This window comes from Eschrichtius robustus, chromosome 19, assembly GCF_028021215.1.
Source record: "Eschrichtius robustus isolate mEscRob2 chromosome 19, mEscRob2.pri, whole genome shotgun sequence".
In the NCBI taxonomy this organism is placed as follows: domain Eukaryota; kingdom Metazoa; phylum Chordata; class Mammalia; order Artiodactyla; family Eschrichtiidae; genus Eschrichtius; species Eschrichtius robustus.
Window position 1 is genome coordinate 51,617,899 of NC_090842.1, and position 24,723 is coordinate 51,642,621.

At 57.8% G+C, this 24,723-nt stretch overlaps 1 protein-coding gene across 1 annotated transcript; it reads right to left on the reverse strand.

Annotated features, from left to right (window-relative positions):
• Window positions 1–477: 477 nt before the first annotated feature.
• On the reverse strand, window positions 478–15,757 carry SLC7A10 (solute carrier family 7 member 10). Its single transcript, XM_068528262.1, has 11 exons — window positions 15,598–15,757; window positions 6,385–6,589; window positions 4,133–4,284; window positions 3,747–3,872; window positions 3,518–3,671; window positions 2,630–2,753; window positions 2,444–2,547; window positions 1,989–2,085; window positions 1,650–1,799; window positions 854–1,031; window positions 478–611 (listed from the first exon to the last, which is right to left on the reverse strand). Exons 1-11 carry the CDS (start codon window positions 15,746–15,748, stop codon window positions 478–480), a joined length of 1,575 nt encoding a protein of 524 aa, XP_068384363.1. The 5' UTR covers window positions 15,749–15,757.
• Window positions 15,758–24,723: the final 8,966 nt, after the last annotated feature.

Sequence of the window (24,723 nt, forward strand, 5' to 3'; positions counted from 1 at the left end):
CTGGGGGAGGGGCGCACCCAGCGGCTTCCCAATCCTCCATGTCCCTTTGGGGCAGGGGTGGCTCCGGACCCCATGGTGCCAGCCCCGGAGAGGGAGTGCCTGGCTGAAGCGGCAGAGCCCCTGAATGCCAAGGGCCTCCTCCTGGGCCGGCCGGGCCCCCTTCTCCAGCCAGCTCCACGCGTGCCCCCCACGAGGGGTGCCCACCACCGAGAGGTGCCCACCAGGGACTCACCTGAGATACGTACACCACCAGCCCTGTTTTATTCGTAGACCTTTCCAGGAAAAGCTAGCAGGGCAGCGCTGACAGGGGACCCAGTCCACATCTTCAGGGCTTCCTTACCACAGGCCTCTAAGAGTCGGGTCTCTTTTTCCCCAGGAAAGAAAATTTTTTTTTTTTTTTTTTTTTTTTTTTGCAAAAACACCTCCTCATAAACAACATGTAAACAGAAACAGCTGCTTCAAGGCTCCACAAATGTCTCATTGTGTCTTCAAGGGCTTGTCAGTGGCGGCGGGCAGTGGGGAGGGCTGGCAGGGGCCATTTTCCTCCTCCTCCGGAGAGCCCTGGGGGTAGACCACGAAACACAGCTCCTGGCCCCAGCGTGTCATTGACTCTGAGGACAGACAGACAGGCCGACAGATGGACCCTGAGGTCTGACCCTGTGGGACAGGGTCCTCAGGGAGCTGCTCCCTCTGCGCATGGGACCTGGACACTTGGGCCAAGCCACGGGGAGACATTTGGTGGTGGTTGGGCCCCTTGTGGCCACCGTAGCCGCCGGGAGACCCCGCTCTAGGGTGAGCCCCCAAGAGGGCTCCATCTCCAGGCCCCGCCCCATCGGGGAGCTGCCTGGCTCACCTGTGAGTCTGTGCACACACTTTGGTTTGCTTCTCCAGAACACTCCCAGGAAGAAAATGGGCACCCCCGTGAGGATGATGATGACGCCCACCCCGCACACCATGGGCTCCGAGATGAAGCTGAAGACCAGCAGGAATGCCCAGAAGACCAAGTATGCGATGGGGACGAGGAGGTTCACCTGGGGGAGAGCGAGCGGCAGTGCCAATGGCGCAGGACCCCTGGCTCTCCTGCCCCACCACCCCGGGGGTCTGAGGCCCTTTCCCCCCGCTCCTGGGAGCTGAGGCCTGAGGGGCCCCCTTCTGCCAGCAGCCCAACGTGGCCGGCTAGTTGGCCAAATTGTTGAGGGTTTGTCAATTTCAGCGGCTCTGAGCTCCACACAGCGACTGTATGTGGACTTGCCACTCGCACTCGGCTGAAGGTGAATGATTTTTGGGTGTTTCACGTTCCAGGCACTGAGCACTTCTCCAGCTCAAGGATTTATATGCAAACGGGAGGACGTTTCTTTTAGCTCGGTTTTGGGTCTTCTGTTTTCTGTGGGCTCGTGGAATCCTGTGTGACCGTAATGTCTGAGCCTTATTTTCCTGCCCGTGAAGGGGGAGTATTCACAGCACCCACCCCACGGGGCTGCCTTAAGGACTGGATATGCCAGTGCACACAGGGCCCTGAGCAGGGCCCAGCACACGGCAAAGGCTGGCCTCACCATCGCTGCCATCGCCGCCCCTGGTGCCCAAACGGGTAAAGGGGTGGCCCTGACTGCTTCCGGCACGTGGGCTGGCTGGTCCCCTCCGGGCCTCACCTTGATGGGCCTATGGAGTGCCGGCCACCTCCAGCGCAGCACGAGCAGGCCCAGGATGGTGACGCCGTAGCAGAGGTAGTTGATGAAGGACACATAGTTGATCAGCGTGTACGTGTCTCCCACAAGCATGATGACTGCCGTGGCCCCGCCCTGGGAGAGGACTGGGCTGAGGGCTGGCTCCCACCTGCCTCCTGTCAGCCCAGCAGGGGCCCTGGGCCTGCCGACTCGGGCCAGGAGGTCAGCGAGCCCGGCCCTCCCGCCCCCACCAGGGCCAGGCCTCATCCCTGCCATTACCCACACTGCTGCGTGGCCCTCCCGAGCCTGGGTCCCCCAACTTACGCAGACGAGGAGGGCAGGGATAGGGGTGCAGTGTCTGACGTGGATCATGGCCAGCAGGCTGGGCAGGTGCCCCTCTCGGGCTCCAGAGAAGCACAGTCTGGGGGGTGGGGACAGAGGTGGGTGGGAGCCATGAGCCCAGCCTGGGGCCTCGCTGCTGGCCAGATCCCGACCTCAGCTCTAGACCTGATGGCCCTCTTGAGCTGTCACCTCCGACTCGCTGCTCTGGGCCCCAGCAGCCCCACTGGGCAGTTCTTCCCCTCATCTAGCCCGCCTCCCTCTTGCTTTCTGCTCCTCGCAATTGGGATCAGACATCTGTTACCGGGGAGTTCATCGTCCCAGCTTCAGGTGGGCCCCACCGGGCAGGACTTCACTTCCTCTGGCCCCCAGCACTGCTCGTGTGCACCAGGGCAGCTGCCTTGCCTCACCTTGACCACCCTCTTCCCCAGTCCAGTCACCTGGAGGAGGTGAACAGGTAGCCATTGATCCCTCCGAAAGTGGAAAGTGCCACGGAGACGGGCATGACCCAAGAAAAGTAGCCCAGCAGCTTCTCCCCGAAGGTCTGGGTGGGCACAGAAGAGAGGTGGTGCATGAGGCGGGGCGGGGGCCGGGCAGGAGCCAGGACCAAGTGGGGCCCCACTCACCACGGCCACTGCGTTAGAGGCCAGCAGCTCCTGGGGGGACATGGCAGTGAAGTAGGCGACATTGGTGAAGGTGTACACGAAGGTCACCAGGGGGATGGAGATGAAGATGGCACGAGGTAGGTTCCTGGGGACAGTGGTGCAGTGTGTCAGCATCAGCCCTTGCGGGGCTGGGGGACGGGGCCTCAGGGTGGTGGGGAGTGGCAGGGGACCCAGCAAGGGGAGCAGCTTTGAGCCTCCATCTCCTGGGTCTGCTGGGGGCCTTGGGGCAGCGAAGGGGGCAGCACTGCTGTCTGTCTCCCCCCTAGTCCCCAGCCCAGCCTTGGCACAGGCTGGTGGGAGGAAGGGCAGATGGAGGAGGGGCCACTCATATCCTGGGGAGGGGGGCGGATCTAATGTCTGCACATGAAAAGGACATTGCCTACAGCCAAAATCAGCCTTGAAAATCCTCAAAGCGCCCTTAGAGCTCAGTCCACAGACCAGGGTCCCCTGGGACTCCCATCAGCCCCAGCTCCAGCTGTAACTGTTCACTGTCAGGGTCCCAGCTGAGCATCAGAGGGAGCCATTGGCTTCATTTTTAGGGACCATGTTGCGTGCACATGTGTAATTTTTGGCCAAATGCAAATAGCTGGATCCATTTACAGCAAGACAATGATACTCAGTGTTTCTGAGGCCCAGCAAGGGGCCGTGACTCATCCACAGCCATACAGAACAGGGTCAGGCTGGAACACAAGCGTCCCGGCTGCCTTTCCAGAGCCGTTCCCGGTGGGTAGCAGTGTGGTCAGGCAGACAACCAGAGCGGCCAGAGGTGACAGCGGCTCTGTGTGGGGAGGCTGCCTCTCCCACCCCACGCCACACCCCTTCCCAGGGCCTGGCCGGAGCCCCACTCACTTTCGAGGGTCCACCAGCTCCTCAGTGACATAGTTGAGGAAGTTCCAGCCACTGAAGGCAAAGGAGCCCTGGAGGAAGGCCAGGGCCAGGTGACCCACGGACGGCGTCATCCAGAAGTCGAAGGCGTTGCTGGGCCTCAGCTCCTCGAAGTGTCCTGGGGGTCCGGAGGTCAAGGGTCAGCATCGTCTCCCTGGCCCTGTGCCCAGCCCCCCCCACAGCCCAGCCCTACCTTGGAAGATCTGGACAAAGCCCACGCCAATGATGAGCGAGAGGGCCAGCAGCTTCCCGCCGGTGAACACGTCCTGGATGCGCGTGGCCCAGCGCACGCTCGAGCTGTTCACCCACGTCAGGAGCACTGAGGAGGAAGGGCGGGTGGCTGGGTGGGCAGGCACCTGAGGCCAAACCCCTCGAGGTGGGCCACAGCCAAGTCCAGCCCGGGCTGCAGGAGGGCGGTGTCCCCTGCAGCAGCTGGAGTGCCAGAAGCCCAGCCCCTGAGGCCGACTTCACAGGGACTGACAGCTGGAGGGACCTTACCCCAAAGTCCCCCCACGGGGGCAGGGAGCAGGGTGGGCCCTGGGGACAGAGGCCCAGCCCGGCCCCACGGTGGACACTCACTAAGGCAGGCCATGGAGAGCGCACGGGAAGCAGCGGCCGGGGGGATGCAGTTGGGGAACACGGGCTGCAGCACGTAGTTGGAGAAGGTCATGGAGATGACGGCCAGGCTGGTGGGGTACATGATGAGGACGGCACTCCAGAGCAGCAGGAAGCTGGAAGGAGTGAGGGCCCCAGTGGCTCAGGCCTCCCGGCACCCTCCCAGCCAAGGGGGCCCAGATGTGTGGAGCGGGGCTGCACCCTGGGCCCCGGCACCCAGGGCTGCTGTGGGGGCCAGATACCAGCTTTGGTCCAGGGAGGCAGGGCCAACCTTGTCGAGGTCTCTGCTCTATTTGTGAACTGTTTCAACAGAGACAGTGTTCAGCACAAACAGCTACGGGCTGCCCTCGGGCAGGTGTGGAGAGAGACTCTGGAACCAACCACTTCTCTAATGGCCACCTAGTCCCCGGTCGCAGGCTGTTCCTGAGCTGGGATGGGCTGTCCCGGGACCTCCAGTCACAGCTCCAGCTGCAGTTCTCAGCAGAGCCCTGTGGCTGCAGGTGGCCAACTCTGAGCTGTGATCCCCGAGGGACCGGACCTTGTAAAGACCCCTGGCTGGGGTGACAGGAATTTATATCCCATCTGCCAGAATCTCACCTCTGCAGGTGCCCACGTGGGAGTGAGGCCCAAACTGTTCCTGGGGGCTCTGCCTGCACCCAGGGGAGTGCCTGTCCGTGGGGGTGGTCCTAGTCCCCTGTCTGTCCCACCTTGAGGGTAGGGATTGCCTCATCCAGGGACACCAAGCTCAGTGGCTTCCTCTTGGTCCTCACCTTTGCTCTGTGCCCTGCTTCCTTACCTCTTGCTTTGCACCACCTCTCCCCCTTTGGCTTCTGGGACATCCTAGCTCCGTGACCCTCCTCCCATACTGGGTGCTCCCCTCTGCCCACCCTCGATGCTGGGTGCCCTTGGGGTGGGTCTCGGGTCCTCCTCTCCCTCCCATCTTCTTGAGTATTCCACCACACAGCAAAATTCTTCTGCTTTCTCGGGTCCCAGGCCCCTTTGAGGACCCTCTCCCCAGAGGAGAACACCAGGGCCCCATCCTCCACTGCCCTGTTGAAGGCCCCTGACCACATCCCTCAGAACCAAACTTTAAATACTTCAGCCTAGACCTTTCCTCTGCGCTCCAGATCTCCCACCCAAGGCCTGACTCAGCGTCTCCCCGGACATGCCACAGACCCCACCTGTGTGGCAAACCCCAACCTAGAATCTCCCTCTCCCCATCCCAGGAACCACCATCTATGGAGTCTCTCCAAGCCTCTCCTTCATGCCACACTGGCCACCACGTCCTCCCAATTTAGACTCCTAAATGGTTCTGAAATCTTCCTGTACCTTTGTTCTGGCCCTCAGCACGGCTCAGCTGGATAGCTGCAATAGCTTTGATGGCCCTCCACCTACAGGCTGCCCCGTCCCAGACAAGCCCCGGCGTCTACGATGGACCTGACCTCGCCTGTGGCCGCGGCAGACAGACCGAGCTCGCCCAGGCCACCACCCTCTGTATGTGCTACCCCTCCTCACTGGTCGGCCAACAAAACCCCACCCTTCCTCCAAGCCTTGGCACAAATGTGGTTTTTTCTGGGAGTCTTCTCTGGGTGGTGGGCACCCTGTTCTCTTGGCTGCTGGGCTGCAGCCTCTCACATATCTTCAAAGCAAGGATCCTCCTGGTCTTAATCACATTTGAAGGATTATTTCCCTTCTGTACTGTAAGCAACTTGAGGCCCGGGATGGATCTTTTTATCATTTGCGTACTGGCCCTCAGCACAAAGTAGGTGCTCAGCTAATGTTCATGGTGAATAAAGGAACATCGGGAGCTATTTAAAGGGGACTTCTTGCAGGGCATTGATAGGACTATCATGCCCCCCACCCTGCATTTAGTTTACTTACATCAAGGTGTCCCTGACTGGATGTTGGCATGATCTAGAGGTTTCCATAGTAAGGTCCTCCCCACCCATAAGCACCTGGGTGGGGAGTGGGGCTTAGAGGAGCTCTATTTAAAAGGAAGAACAGAGAGGTCAAGGGGCCAGCTGGAGTGGGGTGGGCATTGGTCCCGCCCACCCGGGCCTTAGAAGGCTGCCCAACACCTCCCCTTCCCTCCATCCACTCCCATGACCTCCCTGCGATGTGAGAAGCAGAAGAGGACACCGGGGTCCTGGGCCCGGCTGGTCATCCATTCTGGAGAGGCTGTCCCCACCCCACGGCTGCTGGTGCCCCACACTCACCCAGCAAGGCCCCCGAAGATCTCGGTGACATAGGCGTAGTCCCCACCAGACTTGGGGATGGCGACTCCCAGCTCCGCGTAGCAGAGTGAGCCCAAGGCAGTGATGCCCCCACCCAGGACCCAGACGAAGAGGGCCAGACCCACGGAGCCACAGTGCTCCAGGACCCCCTTGGGGGAGATGAAGATGCCCGAGCCGATGATGTTTCCTGTGGGGGGGAAGAGGTGGGGAGGCATCAGGTCTGGGAGCCCCAAGCAGGGCAGCCTCTCTGTGCAGCTCCAGATGCTGCAGTGAGGAGGGGAGCCCGGGCTGCTCCCTCAAGGAGGAGGGTGGGCCTGGAGGCATGTGGATGCCATGGGTCCCTCAAACCCTGCAAGTCCCACTCTGGCCACCTCATCTCCCCTCCCCAGCCCCTGGCATGGGGAGTGGCACTTTGTCCAGACAGGCTCCCCTGCCAGAGATGGGTCCTGTTCCGAGTTCCTCTGCCCCCAACTAACAACCATGAGGTGGGGCAAGCACAAGCAGTGGCAGAGTGGCAGACACTCCTGTGCATCCCCACAGGGCCCAGGCCCAGCCCCTCGCCCCTGGCCAAGGCCTCCAGGCTTGTCAGCCTCCAGCCACCTGGCTTCCTCCCAGCCTGGCCAGAGCTGTCCACCTAAAGCAAGACTTTGACCATGATACTCTCTTGCCACCTTCCTATTGGCCGAAATCCAAACTCATGCAGTGGCTTGGGGACTGGCACCTCCTCCATGAAGCCCTCCTTGACCACACTGGTAAGGCTCCTCCTCCCACTTCACAGCCCCAGACCCTGCTCCGTACTTTCTTTCTTTACCTTCCATCTCCTCTTTTCCTATTAGAGAGCCCTTTGCCTGCTGGGCTCCTCCCTGACCTAGGACCCATGCTGTGGACGCAGACCCGGAAGAGACCTGGTTTCCTGGCATTGTTAAAATGTTTCAGGTCCTGGGCAAGGGTCAGTGGGGTGAGGGAGAGGAGCTGGTGCATTTTCAGGGGTGGGGGTTGCTTAGCAGCCATCGCTGAAGGGATGGGGTGGATGATGGCAGGCTGGCAGGACTCAGTTGGCTCAGCCTGGGGTCTGGACACAGATGCCTCTCCCTTGGGAACAGCCCACTGGTTGCAAACAGGGGTCACTGCTCTAGTCCTAGGACCACAGTGGGAAACTCTGGCTGGGGCTCAGGAGGCCGGGAACCTCTCCCCACTCATGTCACCTCTTGAGTCCCATCTATACAATGGGACTGTTGTGAGGATTCAGCGAGGTACTGTACGGGAAGCCTCAGCTCATCCACAGCTGTATCCAGATGTCCTTTGCATCTTTGCGTGATTCTGTGTGTACCGTCTGCGACCTCACCTGGGGCCTCCAGCACACAGTTGGTGCTCGATACACATCTGTTGAGCAAACTACAGGATGAGTGAATGGCCTGATGCCCAAAGTGGCACCAGTGCCACTGAAGGACTGACCTCCTCCTCTGTGAAGTGGGGGGCAGCAGTCTCCACTCGGCCCTCCCAGAAGGGGACTGTGGGCAGGAGCAGAGGGGGAGGCTAGCTTCCAAGGCTTGGGTGCCAGTGGACTCTGCCAGGTCATGGGTCACAGAAGGCCCGGCCTGCCCCTGGGCTGAGTTTTGCAAGGATGGGCACTGTGGGGCACTCATGGGGTCTGGGAGCAGAACAATGGGAAACGCCCAGAGGGCCAAGCTGGGGGCTGCAGAGCAGGTTCCCAGGATGAGCAAAACGCTGAGCGCCCACTTAGCCCCGAGCTCCCTGGCAGTTAGGGCAAAGAGGGCAATGTTCTGCGTTACCCGGGTCTCATCATCTGTGCAAATGAATCAGGTCACATCACTGGTGATTTGGACTAGGGCCTGCCCAAGAGGGAATAATCCCAGAACCCACAGGCCACATGAAGAAAAAAGCAACACTGCTGGGACCCAGGGCTCAGCCCCTCCACGAGATGGCCCCACCTGCTGGGCCCCAGGGGGGGAGCGCATGTCCATCAGGGCAGACCCTGCCTGCTCCGCCTGCCAGGCCCACAGGCGGGTCTGGACGAGGACACAGCTGGGGCGGCCCATCTGCATGCGTTCCCTGTCCACAGTCCTACCCCACCCCCACCCGGCCGGCACAGATTTCCAGTCTGGACGGCCACGACGCCCCACTTGGTTTTCTAGTCACGTCCCAGGAGCCCTAAATACATCCAGATAAGGAGGAAAGAATTCCTGTCTCCCAGCCCCAGAGGTAAGCTGTGCCCTCAGCTCGCCTCCAGGGAGAGAGGGGCCGCTTCCTTCATCTGCCACGCGGCCCAGGGCCTGGGTGGGCTATTAGGCTTCTAAAGAGCCTTTGCGTTTGCTCTATCTGGCAGTAGAGCCTCTGTTCTCAGGACCTGGTGGAGTGGGATTTGCCAAAAGCCAGGGAGGTTGGAAGCCAGTGGGGGCTGGGTGGCCTTGGAAGGAGCTGGGTGCATCCAGGGCCCTGAGCCACCCACCCGTGGGGACGCCCACCACCGTACACAACTCAGCCTGATGGGGCCTCACGAGTGTAGCCCTCGGGGAAGCCACACCTGGCACCTGTCCTCCAAGGCTGGAATTTGAAAGGGACACATCACTTGTCTGTGCCCAGTGGCTGAAGACTCGGGGGATGGGCCGGGGGTGAGGACTGCTATTGTTTTAGACACATGGCCGCAAGCTACAGTGCAGGACTTCTCCCCACGTGGCTCAAAGGAACACATGTGCCAGCAGGTGTCTCTGAGCTCTCTGGGGGCCTCTTCCTCTGGGCCTGGACAGCCTCCAGCACCTGCCTCAGGTTTGTGCTGGAAGGTGGCAGAAAACCCCATCGAGGTCCACTGGCTGCTCTTGGCACCATGTGGGCTGGACGGGGCTCTGCAAGGAGCAAGAGGGGCGGTAGGCTTGGGTGAGGGGCAGAGGGCAGGGAGGAGGAGGGATGTTGCTGAGGACGGGGGTGGGCGTCTCCAGCACTGAGTGATTTCAGGAGGTGTGGAGAAGGGACCATGGAGCTGTAAGGCAGTGCTGCAGGGGAGCCTGCCCATGCCTCCTGGTGGTGGGTCCAGGCCTCCCTTCCCAGCCCTCATGTTCAGGTCCAGCAGAATCAGCTCTGCCCGACTGGGTGAACTGCAGTGGACAAGCCCAGCCCTTGGGGCATCCTGCTCTGGAGGAAGAGGAGGAGGGGCAGGAACCACAGACTGTGGGATGGGCCGGGAGATGTTGCTGAGCACCTGGTCAGGTGTCTGATTGACGGCAGGCTGGAGAAATGTGGGTTCCGAGACCTCCATGTTCCCATCCACCCAGTGGGACGGCTGCTCTGTGGTCCCTGCAGGTCCTTGGCAGGGCCAGAGCTCCCACGAAGGTGGGTGAGGATGTGAGTCCCTCAACTAGGGGCCCCCCTCCAGTCTCCTCCCGCCCCTCTTCCCTCAGGCCAAGCTGGGTGGTTTTTATCACATTAAGATGTGTGGCCTGATGGGGCTTACCCGGTCCGTGAAGGAACGAAGAAAGAGCCATTGTTCCCCCGGCTGCAGCGGTGAGTGCTGACCTATTTCTGGGAGGCATGAGCCGACCACGGAGGTCACAGGGGTGGACTGCGGAGGTCGTGTGGGTGGAAGGGGCCAGCTGCCCTCGGTGTGTGTGTGGGGAATGTGCAGAGTCGGATTTGGGGGAGGGGTCAGGGAGGTCCTGTCAGGCTGCTGGCACCACCCCTCATCCCTAGAACACTTTCAGGAGTCTGTTGTGTGACCTCAGGCCCGTGCTGCTCCCTGGGCCTCAGTTTCCCCTTGTGCCAGGAAGGGCCACTGGGCTAGGGGGCAGCAGAGGGCTGGTGCAACACTGACTTTGGCTGAGGCACTGCTGGGCAGGAGGGACGCGTCCTGCACATCTGCACGGGGCCTGAGGAAACACAGTTTCTGCTTGGGGCCCTCTGTCCCGCATTGTGGCAGGTCTCTCCCCAGCTCACTGGCTTCCCAGAAGCAACGCCACCCCCAGGAAGCCCTCCCTGATCTCCCATCCTGATTCCTATAACCTGGCCCCTGCTCCTCTCCCATGGTACCTGGAGTATGGCCAGGAAGTGACTCCTTTATTTGCCATCCTGGGTGGACCCTGCATTCCCAGAGGGCAGGGTCTGTGCCCTGGCCTGCTGAGATGAGAAGTCCAAGCCCCCTAGTAGGACAGGGAGCCCCCGGGACCTAGGTCCCCTTACATGCGCCTGGCCTATGCCTGCCTCTTCAGCGAGCAGGGCCATGGCGGGGCCTCTTCCTGCCACGCTGGCCTGCTGGCCTGGCAGAGAGTAGCTCAAGGCTCCTGGGCCTGATCAGGGGCTGGCCATGGGCCAGGCCTCCTTCTCTTGCCCTGGGCAATGCGTCCCAGCACCTCCCTGTTAGGATGTGACCCATGAGGCCTCTGGGGAAGAGCTCCAAATCCCCGTTGGTAAGTCCCAAGGCCCCTGAGGCCATGGGCAGGGCCAATTACTAGTTGAGAACCCCTACATCTGGGTTTGAATCCCAGATCCCTCATGGCGGGAGGCTGTGGACAAGGCACTTCACTCTCTGAACCTTCTTATCTGTAAGATGGGGAGACGAGGCAGTGATGTGGGTCTGTTCCCACACTGCCTGCTACATCAGAGGCCCCAGGAAGTGCTTTATGGGTCTCACTATAGTCATCTACCTTGGAGACACCCCCCAGGCCACCCAAGCTGCCCTTTGGATCTGAACCCTATGGGACCTCAACACCCTGGGGTCAGCGGCCAGAGCCCTGCTTTGGGGGCCCTGCTATTGCTCTGGGTGAAGCCTGTGACTCCCAGCACAGTGTCCTTATGGTGAGCATGGCAGGCCCCCCTCTAGGGGGACAGCAGTGCCCGCTGAGGTGTTGGCAGAACTCCAGGGAGGTGAGTGGGGACGTTTCCAGGGCATGCCTGGAATTGCCAATTGGTCAGCATGCGCCTCCGGCCTAACCCACTTTCCTTTCGAGAGAGGGATGACCAGGAGTGTGGAACTCTCTCCCCGGGACCTGCTCATCTCACAGTCTTCCCAGGTCAATTAATGGCAAACCATGCTCCCAGCTGCTCAGGCCCCAACCTGCTGTCACCCAGACTCCACTCTGCTATACCTTGTGTCCAGTTCAACACATTTGGCTCAATCTTCCAAACACACCTAGGACTGAACCTCCTCTCAGCACCTCCACTGCTGCCACCCTGCTCTGAACCACCATCATCTCTTACCCAGGTGACTCAAGTACCCTCCCGACTGGGCTTCCAGCTTCTGCCTCTTCTGCCCACAGCCTCTTCTCCACAGTAAGCCCCAGGCCATGCCATGCCATGCCGTGCCACCACATCCCATCCCACCCCACGCCATCCCATCCCATACCACCCCATCTCATCCCACCCCATGCCATCCCATCCCAACACATCCCATCCCATCCCACACCACGCCATCCAATCCCATCCTACCCCATGCCATCCCATGCCATCCCTCTTCTGCACAAAGCCCTGACAAAGAGAAAAAGGCAAAGTCTTTACTGTGGCTGCAAGGCCTGCACAGACTGCACTCCATCTCACTCCTGACTCATCTCCTACCTACAATCCTCCCTCCTTCATTTTCTCACCTTAGCACTTATCATTACCCTGGCAGCTAAACATTCAGCTTGTTTACCTTGCTTGCTCTTTGACTTCCATGCTGGAATGTCAGCTCCAGGAGGACAGGGATTTTCTCCGTCTTGTTCCCTGTTGTGTCTCCAGCACCTAGAACAGTGCCCAGCACTGTCCAGTACCTAACTGTTGAATAGATGAATGAGCGTGACCAGAGCTAGCAGGCCCCATCCGTGTAGCCAGAGCTGCTTCAGCCCCCAGCGGTGTCTTAGAGCACACCAAGGGCATCTGACCCTGGGCTGGTTGCAGCCTCAGGTCCCCAGTTTCCTCATCTGTAAATTGGGGCTATGGTGAGGTACAGACAGCCTCCTGTTTGGTTTTATGTCCCCTCAGGGTCCTGGGGAGGATGGGTTGGGGTTCTGGAGAGGGCTATCCTCTGAGCAGCCCAGCACCTCCAGCCCCAGAGACAACGGAGGGACCTGGCCATGGCTGGATGAGTAGAGATTGGCTCCTAAGGAGACAGGGTTCATGAAGGGGGTCCCTGAGTCCTAGAACATACTTGAGCCTGATTCACAAACATGGGCTGGATATTTAAGTCAAAGGGAGAGAGCGAAGGACAGGACAGTCTGGTCAGCAGACCTGGCTGATTCCCACTCTGCTGAACCCGGGCACGACCCTTCCTTGGGTGTGGATGGGGAGGGAGCTGGTTGTGGTCCCTGAGTCAGGACAAGAGACCCTGTACATACAGCCCTGGGTGGGGGTGGGGGAGTCAGAGGCTATTTCTCTGTCCACCTGTTTGTTCACCTACCCATAGTAGAGTGGGGAGCTCACTAAATCCTGGTTGGATGAGTTCCCAGCTCAATCCTCAACCTTCCCCCATCATGGGCTCTGCATCTGGCCCCAATTTTGCCCTGCACCAGAGCAGTGTGAAGAAGGGCACTGGATTGGGAGAAGAGTCCAATTCTGGTTCCAAATTCCGAGTCCACCACTTGCAGCATTGTCATTTAACTTCCAACCTCAGTTTCTACATATGTAAAATGGGTATAAAAATTCCCATCTTGCAAGGCAGGCAATCAAATGAGATAAAGGGAGAACATGTTTTCATAATGTAGTAAGGTGTGTTTTTCTGAATAGGTATTGGATGTGGTGATGTCTTGCACAGTCCCTGCCCCAGAAGGCTCTTTTTCCTCCAGGCTGGCCCGTTCCCCTCCAGTTGTGCTTGCTGCAGCCAGCAGGTGCTCTCCTAAACACATTTTAGGTGGAGTCTTGTTCTAGCCCAAAGCCCTTTTATGTCATTCCATTCCTACTCCTCAGCCTGGGGCAGGAGTTACAAGGGGAGAGAATTATCGGATCTTCTGGGAGGATCTATTTGGAAGTTTTGGAGATAATAAGCTGCTATCAAACAAGAAAGATTATGGAGGAAGCTATAAAGTTTTCAAGACTTTTAAGGCTAAACTATCACACTCAGCAGACATTTTTTACTTTGACCAGGCTCCCCAGGGCAGGAAAGTGGGGAAAGATGTGGGAGTCCGGGCTCCTGGAACAGTGAAAGGGCAGGAAGTGGGGGCTTTCAGGGCATCGGGCTGGGGAGGGCAGTGCAGTGATTCAGCCCACCCCTGCCTCCTCTGTCATCTGCCACCTTCTGGACCAGGTCCATCTTCCCCTTGTCTGTCTCCTGCCCAGCCCAGCCTCCTGCCTGCTGAAACCCCTCAAGGCTCCCCAAGCAGGCTTGTAGGACCACCCCTGAGTGTCCTGGGCTGGAGTCAGGTCATCTGGGTTCTGTTCCTGAGTCTGCCACTCTTGGCTAAGTCACTCCTAACCCCAGCTCAGTCCTCAAGGCCTGAAGCCAAGGGGGCAGTGGACCTGGAACAGCAAAAATGGTATGAAAAGTGGGGGAGCTGTAAGGGCAGAGCTGCGCTGCACAGAAAAATTCTTGCAGAATTAGCCTCATCCACTCCCACCATCACCACCAGGGCCCTCTTTTGAGGAGAGAGGAGCCAGCAGCCTCTGCCTGACCTAAGGGGGATGGGATGCGGGGAGGAGGAAGAGTAGGAATACAGCTCGAGGGTGCTGGGTTTAGCTGAGGCAGCCCAGCAAGTACCACGTCTCTCCCTGCACCTGCCGGGCACTGTAGCTGGCTCCAGACACAGTCAGCCTCTTGACCCCAAGGCCCACCCATGATGTATGGGCTTCCTCGTCCTGAGGGCACAGCTCCTGGAGAGGGTGTGGGCCAGGGCAAAGCTCTAACCAGTACCCTGGCCAAATCCCTGGAACCAGCCCTTCCTCCCAGCAGTCAAGCAGGGGCACTCTTGGCCAAGAAGGTCTCTGGACCAGATCGGGACCAGCTCCTAGAAGACACCTTTCCAGGTGCAAGTGGGTGAGACAGAGAGGTACCTGCACAGGCGCTGTGTGCTGGGGCAATTCTCAGTGCGAGTGCAGGGGATGACCAAGAGCTAGACCCCAACCTTGGCCCAGGAGCTCCCAGTGTGGGGGCAGAGGAGGAGGAGGTGAAGACACCAGTCTGCCCTCCTGAGCCCCCAACTTTTTCCATCTCCAAGGGTCTGAGGATGGGTGGGCAGTGAATGCACAAGCAGCACCCACTGGCTGGGGAGGGGAAGACTGGGCAGTTGGTAAAGTGAGAGCGGTCAAGACCCTTGCCATTCATCCTTCCAGCCTGTGTCTCCTGGGACACAGGAGATGGAACAGACTTCTCCCACGAGGGTCTCTGAGGCACCTGGTGTGGATACAGGCACAGGTCTGGGTTAGCCAGTTCCTGAGGCATCAGTGTTCTTGACTTGGGACAGAAGGCGGAAAACCCCACCACCGTTCTCACTGTGCCCTGAGCCCTCTGCCTACCCAGAAGTCCCCAAATGGGGGCAGGATGCACAGACTCATTCTCAGGTGGGGAAGCTGGGCTAGAGAGTGAGAGGATGCAAATGGGATCACAGCCCAGGAAGCAGTTGGCCTTTCGAAGGCTGGGTCTGCCCACCCCAACTGGGCCTCCCCCGGTCACTGGCTGCTCCTCCCCCTCCGCCAGGGTCCTGCTGCAGAATTCTGCACTAATTATATACTCCGAACCGATTCCCCTCTGGGCTGGCTCTCCCTGTCCAGGCTACCCACAGTCCTTCCTGCTTGTGAAGAATAAATCACTCACACTGCACGGCACCTGGACCCTGCACACAGTAGGAACTCAGTTTAAGCCACAAGACCCAGAACTTGGGGCCTTAGCGGGGGTCAGCTCACCGAGTTCCCACACTTGCAAGACTCCTGCACTCAAGGCAGGACCACAGCCATCTCCATGCTATAGACGAGAAGACTGAGGGCAACTGCCTTGCGGAAGTCCATGGCGAAGTAAAGGCAGGAGGAGGATTCCAGCTGTGGATGGGACCTGCACCTCCTTCAAGCGCAAAAATTCGGGGCACTTGGGGAGGTGGAAACAAGAAGCCCTGTGGCTGCTGTGTGAGGGGAGACACCGCAGGTGCCCCGGGCGGGCATCCCCTCATCCACGTTCCACCGTCTCAGACCGGTAGGCGCGCCCGGAGAGGGGTGCTCCTTGCTCCGAACCGCCGTGAGCCTTAGGCCCTACCGCCCCAGGCACCCGCCCGCCCCGCGCCCGCTCACCGATGATGATGGTGCAGGCGCTCACCAGCCCGATCTCCTTCTTGAGCGCCACCCGCTCCGAGGCGCCGGGCCCGGGGCCCGGGCCGGGGGAGGGCGAGGGAGCAGGGCCCGGGTTCCCGCGCCCGCTCGGCTGCTGCGTGTGGCCGGCCATGTCGCTGTCCCGCCGCGTCCCAGCTCCCTGCGCTGCCCCGTCTGTCCGACCAGCCGCCAGTCAGTCCGTCCGTCCGGCTGTCGGTGCGCGCCGCTCTCGCAGCCCGGACAGCGCCCACAGGCGGGCGCATGCGCTGGCGCGGGGCCCTGGCCCCGAGCCCTGGCCCGCGGGGACCAGGGAGGGGCGGAAGGAGGACCGGCCAGCAGCCCCCTCCCCCACCTTCCTTAAAGGGAACTCCCCCCGTGGCCCCCACCCTCCCAACGCGGGCCTAGAAGGAAGGAGAGGATTTGGGGCAGACCTAGGAAGAACTTCCTGGACCCAAGAAGGCCTAGGAAGAAGGCCTGGGGTGGGGGCGGGGGAGCAGGGCTCAAAGGCAGGACTCTCCCTGCCCTCAAGGAGACTGAGGAAGCTGGCAAAAATAATAGCCGTCTGTGTATTGAGACCTGCTGTGCGCCAGAGCTGCCATACTCCTTAAATCCTGGCACGGACCCCTAGAGTGTGTGTACAGGCAGAGGGGTGGAGATTGGGCTCACTCTACAGGGGAAAGCTGAGGCCCCGGGATAGTAAGGAAGGTCACAGAGCAAGTGGCAGGGCCGAAGTGCAAACCCTTTCTGATGCCTCCTTGGCTTCCAGACGTTGATGGGGGTGTGTGAGGTATAGCTCTCGGAGGGGTGGGGGCTTTGTCCAGGATCCCCTGGGGTCAGGAGACCCTAAGCCCCATCATCAAAAGTCTGGGGAGACAGGGTCGGGGTGAAGACTCTGGAGCCCCTAACCGTCATCCAGAGGGGACCCAGTGACTTGGGGGGGTCCTGGAAGGGGTTCTGCTCTAAACCTTACCTTCCCCCGCCCTCCGCCGCCCAGCCCGGCTCTGGACTGGGTCCGGCAGGTTCTACGCGCAGACGCCTGGCCACAGAGTCGGGGCTCAGTGGACTAGAAATCGGGTCTTTGGCGAAGGCCCCTGGTCTCTTGAGTCTAACCCTAACTGCCCGGGAGACACGGAGAAGGGGCTGTGGCCCCTGGGGTCGCAGGAGCAGGTAGGGCGTGCAGGGTCCGAGGGAGGCTGCCTCCTCCTCCCGGAAGCCGTCCGGACTGTGCAGCCGGGCCGGCGGGACAGACGCAAGGGGGGGCCGCGTCGGGGGCCACCGGGGCGGCGGGCGGGACGAGCCTGGCACTCTGCGGCCGGCGGCGGAACAGCCTTTGTCCCTTCCTGGCGGCCGCCGCGACGCGCCGTCCCCTGCATGTGGATGAGGCCGTGCCGCGCGCCCCGTCCTTCCCCCGCCCGCGGCCTCGGGGCTTGCGGGGTGGGGGTGGGGGTCGCCCTGGTCCGACGGGCGGACCGGGGGTTGGGGCGGGGTCCGGGGTCGGGTCCCGGGCTGTGGGAGGAGCATCGGGGGGCGGGCGTGGCGGTTCAGGGGGGTTGCGGGCGAGGGGCACCTTCGAAGTCGGGGGCGGGGACTTGGGAGTAGGAGCGGGAAGACCCTGGGGGGACGTGAAGGGGGAGGCCGCCCGGCGAAGCTTCAGCCCTTGCGCTCCTGTCGTCGGAGTGCGGCATTCTTGGCGCCCTCCGCCTCCCGCCCCAGAGACGCGTTCAGGCCGACTCTCTTAAAGGAGACTGGCGCAGGCGTGGGGCGGGGGAGGCGCACGAGCTGTGCAGACTCTTAATTGTCTTGGGGGGGGTTGGGGGGGTCTGACCCGTTCACTCTCCGCACGCACTTGCCCTTGCAACGCTAGAGTCTGTTGGGAGAGGGTCCTGCCGGGGCTGGTGCCCCCCGGGGGTTGGTGGTTTTCGAAGGGGAGCCTCTCATGGCACCTGAAATGTGTAGTCAGTGTTTGAGGAGAAGGGGTGACTCTAGGGCACTGCACAGGATGGAATTTGCATGTTGTTTTCCAGGCCCACAGTTCAGGAGGTGATTTTAGTGGCATAAAGCAGAACCTGCAAACCCTGATGGGAACACAAGATTGGTTTACCATCCGAAAGACAAGCAGTAGAAGTCACCACATAAACAGGAAGAAAAAAAAAGGAAAACCATAGGATCTTCTCAACACATTCAGAAAACAGCCTTCCACGTTTTAAACAAACCAAAAAACCCTTAGCAAATTAGACATAGAAGAGAACTTGCTCATGCCCTCCTGCAGGCCTGCCTCTGTCATAGCTCACTCTGTAGGTTTGTGAACCTTGACACTGTGCATCGCCCCCTCACACCCGGCACAGCTACTTTAAAAAAAAAAAAAAAAAGAAGAGAACTTTCTCAATCTGATAAAGGTATCTTACCAAACCCCCAAACCCTCCAAGAAACAAAAAACAACAAACAAAAGCCCTACAGCTAACATTGTGCTTAATGTTGAATGCTTTTCCACTGAGACTGGAGATGAGAAAGAATGTTAGCACTCTTTTCTCTACACCACTGGGCTGGTGGTCCTCGCTAGTGCAATAAGGCAAGAAAAAGAAGGAATAAGGCGCAACCTTTTAATGACCAAAATCTGGAATACTGACAACACCAAATGCTGGTGAGGATGTGTAGTTACAGGTGTTTATTGCTGGTGGGAATGCAAAATGGTATAGCCACTCTGGAAGACAGTTTAGCAGTTTCTTACAAATCTAAAATACTCTTACCATACAACCCAGCAATCGTGCTCCTTGGTATTTACTCAAAGGAGTTGAAAACTTATATCCACACAAAAACTTGCACATGGATGTTTATAGCAGCTTTATATAGAATTGCCAAAACTTGGAAGTAATCTAGATGTCCTTCAGTAGGTGAATGGATAAATTGTGGTACATCCACGTGTGGAATAATACTCAGCACTAAAAAGAAATGCACTATCAAGCCATGAAAAGACACGGAGAAAACTTGAATGCATGTTACTAAGTGAAAGAAGCCAATCTGAAGAAGTATGAAGCTAGGAAAGGAAAATATAAAACTGTCATTTACATATGAAATGATTGGGTAGAAAATCCAAAAAAAAATTTATAAACAAACTTAAGGTTTATTAGTTAATTTAGTAAAGTAGCTGATTCTAAAACATATATAAAGAAGAACAAAGTTGGAGGACTTACACTACAGTTAGGGAGACAGGTGCAAGGATAAACAAATCAACTAGGAACAGAATAGAAAAAGAAACAGACCCATCCATCTATGGACTCCTGTTGTATCACCACAAGGTTGACATCGCAGAGCAGGGGAGAGAAGTGGGACAGACTTTTCAGTAAACGGTGCTGGATCAATTAAGTATCCATATTGGAAAATAACAAAAAAAAAACCTCTTCATCTCTACCTTACACCATACCCTAAAACCAATTCCATGGATGTGCGCATGAAAACAAAATGTATATGTGAAAGGTAAAACAACAAGGCAGCTAGAAGAAGACTTAGGGGAAAGAATAGATTCATTTTCTTACACAGGACACAAAAAGCATGAGTAAAAAAGTGACAGATTGGACTCCATTAAAATTAGAAACGTCTGTTAATTAAAAGGCATGATTAAGAGAGGGAAAAGTAAGCCACATTTGAGAGAAGCTATTTCAATACATACATCTGATAAAGGACTTGTATCTTAAAAATATGAAAACTACAAATCAAAAGGAAAAAGACTTTAAGTAGGTGCTTCACAAAGGAGGATGTCCAAATGGCTGGTAAGCTTTTGAACAGGTGTTCAACCTCATTAGTCATCAGGGAAATGCAAATTAAAACCAGAATGAGATACCACTGTGCATCCACCAGAGTGCTTAAAATTAAACACCAGCGTCGGCAAGGATGTGGAGCTACCTGAGGCTCTCATACGCTGCGGAGGGAGTGTGCATTGGTGCCACCAGTTTGGAAGACTATTTGGCAATATTTCTAAATCCCTATGGCCCAGCCTCTCCGTTCTGTGTCAGACACCTGCTGGGTACCACCTCAGATCCTCCAGCCTCACCTGGGAGGCCTTGGTTACGTTCTCTTCCTTTTCAAGTACAACCTGTGGACACCTCCCATCACTCTCCCCTCCCCAGGGCTTCTCTGCTACCCCTTGAGGCATGAGACAGTGAGGGATGAAACTGGTACCCACAAATTTGTAACCAAAAATGCAGGGGAGTTAGCACACCTTGGCCTGTCTTTTGACGATGGCAGGTGGAAGCCAGTGGACAAATTCTCCCCCATTCCTCATCCCAGATGGACTGTCATGAATCCTATTCATTATAAAGCCTCTTGCAAGAGGGGGTCCCAACAGCCCAGCAATCAGATGCTTTTGGCACCAAGCTGTGGTCAGTTCAGAAACTCATCCTTGTATTGGCTCTCTTGTCTTCCCTGCCTCACCCCCTTTCCCCTCACTCTTGATTCCCTGTGATTGCACCCCCTGATTGAAAAGCACCACCTAAGCTTTTGCCTCGGGCTCTGTTTCTGGAGAGCCCGGGGCTAAGATACACTCCCAGGTATATACCCAACAGAAATAAATACAGCAATGCACTGAAAGATGTTTACAACGTTATTCATAGCACCACTTTTCACGATAGCCCCAACCCAGAAACCATTATTAGTAGAATGGATAAATATGTCAGAGTACATTCAAATCCTGGAGTCCTGTACTGCAAGGGAAATGAACAAACTACTACCACGCCACAACCTGGATAAATCTTATAGACATAATATTGAGCAAAAGAAGCCAAATATGATATAAAATTCTGGGATAATCTCATTCATGAGAGGTGCTAAAATGGGCAAAATTAATGTATGATGCTAAAAGTTAAGATAGAGGTGCTCATTGGAGGTGGAGACTGGAGAGGGGCACCAGGAGAGCTCTGGGGTGCTGGTCATGTTCTGTTTCTTCATCTGGGTGCTGGTTATACGAATATGTTCAGTTTGTGAAAACTCATCAAGTGGAACACTTAGGATTTATACAGTATTTTGTATGTAGGTTATGCTCACTTCAACAAGAACAGGACATCGAACATGTCCTTTCAGGGTCCCTGGGTGGGACAGGATCCGAGTGGGGGGGGGGGTCCTTGGGTCTGTTCTTTCTCCGCCAGCTCCTCAAGGTCATTGAACCTGCTTGGCTCCCCCATACCTGTTCTGGCCTTAACTCCCTTCTCCTGTTAACTCACATTCTAACCTAGGTAGCCACTCAGGCAGCCTGTTTCTCCTTGGTTTCCACTATCCTGATGCCAAGCCGCTCCCTAATTCTCAAGCAACTCTTTGCTGATGGTTCTTGGGAACCCCTCTCTGTTTCTGTCTCCTGGGGCTCTCAGCCTTGGACATAGTTGCTGCCCCTTCGTGTTTCCTCTCTCCCCTCTCGGCACCCTCCCTGGACGGCCACTGCTCACATCCAGCCCTAACACTGGTAGGCCCAGGGCAGGAGTCCAAATGAAGGCTCCACATGCTATATGCCTAAATATTTAGTGAAAATCCCCTCTCCTAAGGTCACTATGGAGCAGAGTGGAGAAAGCACAGGTATGGGGAAACCGGGCTGCTTGGACACTGTCCTTGGTGATCCGGGGCAGCCAACTTTAAATGAAAGCTTCTTCTCTTTTTCTGGTTTCTCAGGGCGGAGGCTATGACTGCCCCCCTACATGCATGTGCATGTGTGTGTACACACACACACACACCCCACCACCACTCTTAGCCCAGCATCTTCTGACTTGGGGGGCCCTTGTATTACACCTGTTCCTCTCCCGCAATTCTCCTCTGTGCAATTAGTTATCAAACTTTAAAATATTCTGTGAGACTGAAATTTTTAAAAAACTCTTTGTATTTGGTTCTGGTGACATTCTGGATCTGCATGGTGTAAAGGTCCATGGCAGGGACCACCTTGCCCAGGGCTCAGCCTGCACATTCAGTGCTTCTAGAATGATCAAATGAAGAGTGTGTCACCACACCGAGCCATCTCCCACTCCCTCCTGGGATGGGGACCCAGATCCCAGTGTCCACTCCCAGAGCTCTGACGGCCTCCATCCTCCACACCATCCTCCCCCGCCCCAATACACTCTACCACCCACCGTATCCTCGAGACTGACTGACGACAGCTTCTTCGCCACCCCAGCGTTGCTCCAAAATGCAAATCAAATCCTCTCCCCCATCCCAAACTGTCCCTGCTCAATGCAGCCCTGGGGGTGAGGACCAACCCCCTCCTCGGAGATGTTTCTGTGGGGAGACCATTTAACTAACAGTCCAAACGGGGACCCTTTTGAAAGTGCAAAGGGGTGCTGTTAATAATTACAGCAGGATGACAGGTGTAAACCAGATGCCTGAGCAAACTGGGATGTGTGGTCACCCTCTTGAAAGCCACTGTCCCTGGCTCTGCATGCTCAGATGTCAGTCCCCACCTTGCCTTGCCCATGCTGGCTGCCTGGCCTGCAGCCCCTCACACACACCTTCATGCTCACGTGCATCCCTTGTGAGTCAGCCTGCTCACCACCTTCTCCAGGAAGACATCCTGGTCCCCAGACGGGACCACGAGCCTCTTCTGTGCCCACCTTGCCACCTCTCCTTATTGCTTCTCTCCCCGCTGGGCCAGATGCTCCTCAAAGGCAACCTGGCCTTCCTCCCAGCATAGTCCTCAGTGCAGGTTCCCAGGTGTCTGGCCTGGGAACTGAGAGATACAGGTTCTAGCCCTAGCTCTGCCCCCGACTTCTGAGCTGGATGAGTCACTGAACATCTGTGAGGGGGAGGGAGCGGGGACGGGTTCTCATCCCTCAGTGCCACAGCTGTCCTGGGGGGCAGCTTGCCCAGGCCCTGGGGTTCCTGGGCCTACTAGTCAGAAGAGGGAAAAGGAGGGGACGGGTGACCTGTTGGTGAGTCTGGGACTCTCGCATCCTCCTGTGTCACCCCATGTCCTCCCCTGAGACCCTCATAAGCACAGCCCTCTGCAGCCCCCTGTAGGTGGGGTGGGGACCGTGGGTAACAGGAACCAGTAGAGAACGTGAGAAGCTGGGGCTTGGGCCTCTGCTCTGGAACTGGGCTCTCCTCTCCCTTCTGGTTGTCCCAGCCCCAAATCCTACGGGGCCAGCCTCCTGAACCTGGACCCTCCGCCCTGGGCAAGGACATCTGCCATTCCAAAAGGCGCCACCAGAGGGCAGCCTCCCTCACCAAGAGATAGACCCTGTGGCCTGCCCCACTCCGCCATCAAGGAATCCAGGCCCCTGGCGGACCCTGTCCTAAGGTGTTGGCCCGGGCTGGCCAGGCTTCTTGGGACCAGAACCCAGCCTCTCTTGGGACCACTGGAGTTAGCTAGGAGCCAGGGAAGTCCTTCCCAAGGGCTGCCCAGGCTCCCTCCTGTTTGCTGCCTGAGTGGGGAGCCTTGCCTCCTGGCCCTAGAGATGCAGGGGAGGCCCCGGGGGCCGTAGGTGCTGGCCTGGGTCAGGAAACTCATAGTGAAACCAGAGAGATCTCGTAGTGAAATTCATTCCGCGCAGCACACCTGCCTCGGGGCAGGGCTGGGAGGGACTGGGAGGCGATAGAGCCTCTGCGGTGGCGGGAGGGCCCAGAGCCTTATCTGATGGGCCCTGGCCTTTCTCACAGCTGAGCGGAGCTGCCCTGACAGGCCGACCACGGCCTGGTGGGCAGGGGCTCTGCAGGCCCCAGGGGCCCAGCTTCCCCGCCTGCCCAATAGGCAGGGAGGCAGTGAGCCTGGGAAAGGTGCGGGCGGAGGAGTGGGTGCAGCTGGCGAGGGGTGCCCAGGCAGGCCCCTCGGAGACCCGGTGCCTCAAAATACCGGGAAATGTCAAAACCAGTTACAAAACATTGGGGCAATCTAGGCGTGTACTTGTAACGAACTAATGCTTTTAATGTGAAAACAAGACTTTGCACGTCACCAGATACTCTTTGGATTTGAGACACATCAGCCCCTGGGACACTGCAGGACCTTATTATTCCACGAGTGGGGACTGTCCTCCGTCTTGCGGGTGGCTTGGGGACCATGCGTGGAATGTCACTGGGGGACCACACAGAAAGTCTGAACATGGGGCCCTGTGGACAGGATGGCTCTCTGGGGGCCCCCCACCACCTGGATCCCCCTCCTGGGGGGGCACTCCCTGTGCTGACTGGTGCCAGAGCTGGTGGGGAGGGCAGGAGTCTGACGCCCCTGGGTTGTGGACGGTGATCCACTCTGGAGAAACGCAGGCCCACCTACTTTTCCAGGGACCCTGTCCAGATGGGCCTGCTGGATCCTGGGTGCCCTCAGAAGGGTCCGGGGAGGAACCGTCTCAATGTCACAGGGGTCTCCCAACCCCTGGCCCCCGGCCACCTTCCTGGGACCACCTCTTTGGGCCCAAGACACCAGCCACTCTGGGTGGGCTGGGCTGAGATCTCCATTAGGGGAGGATTCAAATCTGGCCTTGCCACCCATGTCCTGATATGAGTCATCAGGGGGGCTGCGAGCCTCGGGCCCACTCAGCACCATCACCAAGGGTCCTTGGGACCAACGGCTATTGGAACTCTTTCCCAAGAGGAAGATGGCGCATTCTCTTGGGTCCATCTTACAGGGAGGAAGACATGTGAAGTGGGGATTCTCAGGGCCTCATGGGCGGGGGTCAGCTTGGCCAAGGGTGGGTCCTGCTAAGAGGGAGGTGCTGGCCTAGCCAAGCCATGGGATAGGATCAGGGCATTGTCTGGGGGGTAGATGGGAGTGGGGCCGGCAGTGTGTTGTCTTCTCATTTTCTTTTTTTTTTTTAAACATCTTTATTGGAGTATAATTGCTTCACAATGGTGTGTTAGTTTCTGCTGTATAACAAAGTGAATCAGCTATACATATACATATATCCCCATATCCCCTCCCTCTTGCGTCTCCCTCCCACCCTCCCTATCCCACCCCTCTAGGTGGTCACAAAGCACTGAGCTGGTCTCCCTGTGCTACGTGGCTGCTTCCCACTAGCTATCAATTTTGCATTTGGTAGTATATATTAGTCCATGCCACTCTCTCACTTCGTCCCAGCTTACCCTTCCCCCCACCCCGTGTCCTCAAGTCCATTCTCTACATCTGTGTCTTTATTCCTGTCCTGTCCC

Excerpts from the sequence above, each read along its gene's own strand:
- SLC7A10 (XM_068528262.1), bottom strand. The coding sequence starts at position 15,748 with ATGGCCGGCCACACGCAGCAGCCGAGCGGGCGCGGGAACCCGGGCCCT. Across the intron at positions 3,873-4,132 it reads GCTCTCCATGGCCTGCCTTA|TGCTCCTGACGTGGGTGAAC; the intron begins GTGAGTGTCCAC and ends CTTCCTCCTCAG. Across the intron at positions 612-853 it reads GTGTGTGCACAGACTCACAG|AGTCAATGACACGCTGGGGC; the intron begins GTGAGCCAGGCA and ends GTCTGTCCTCAG.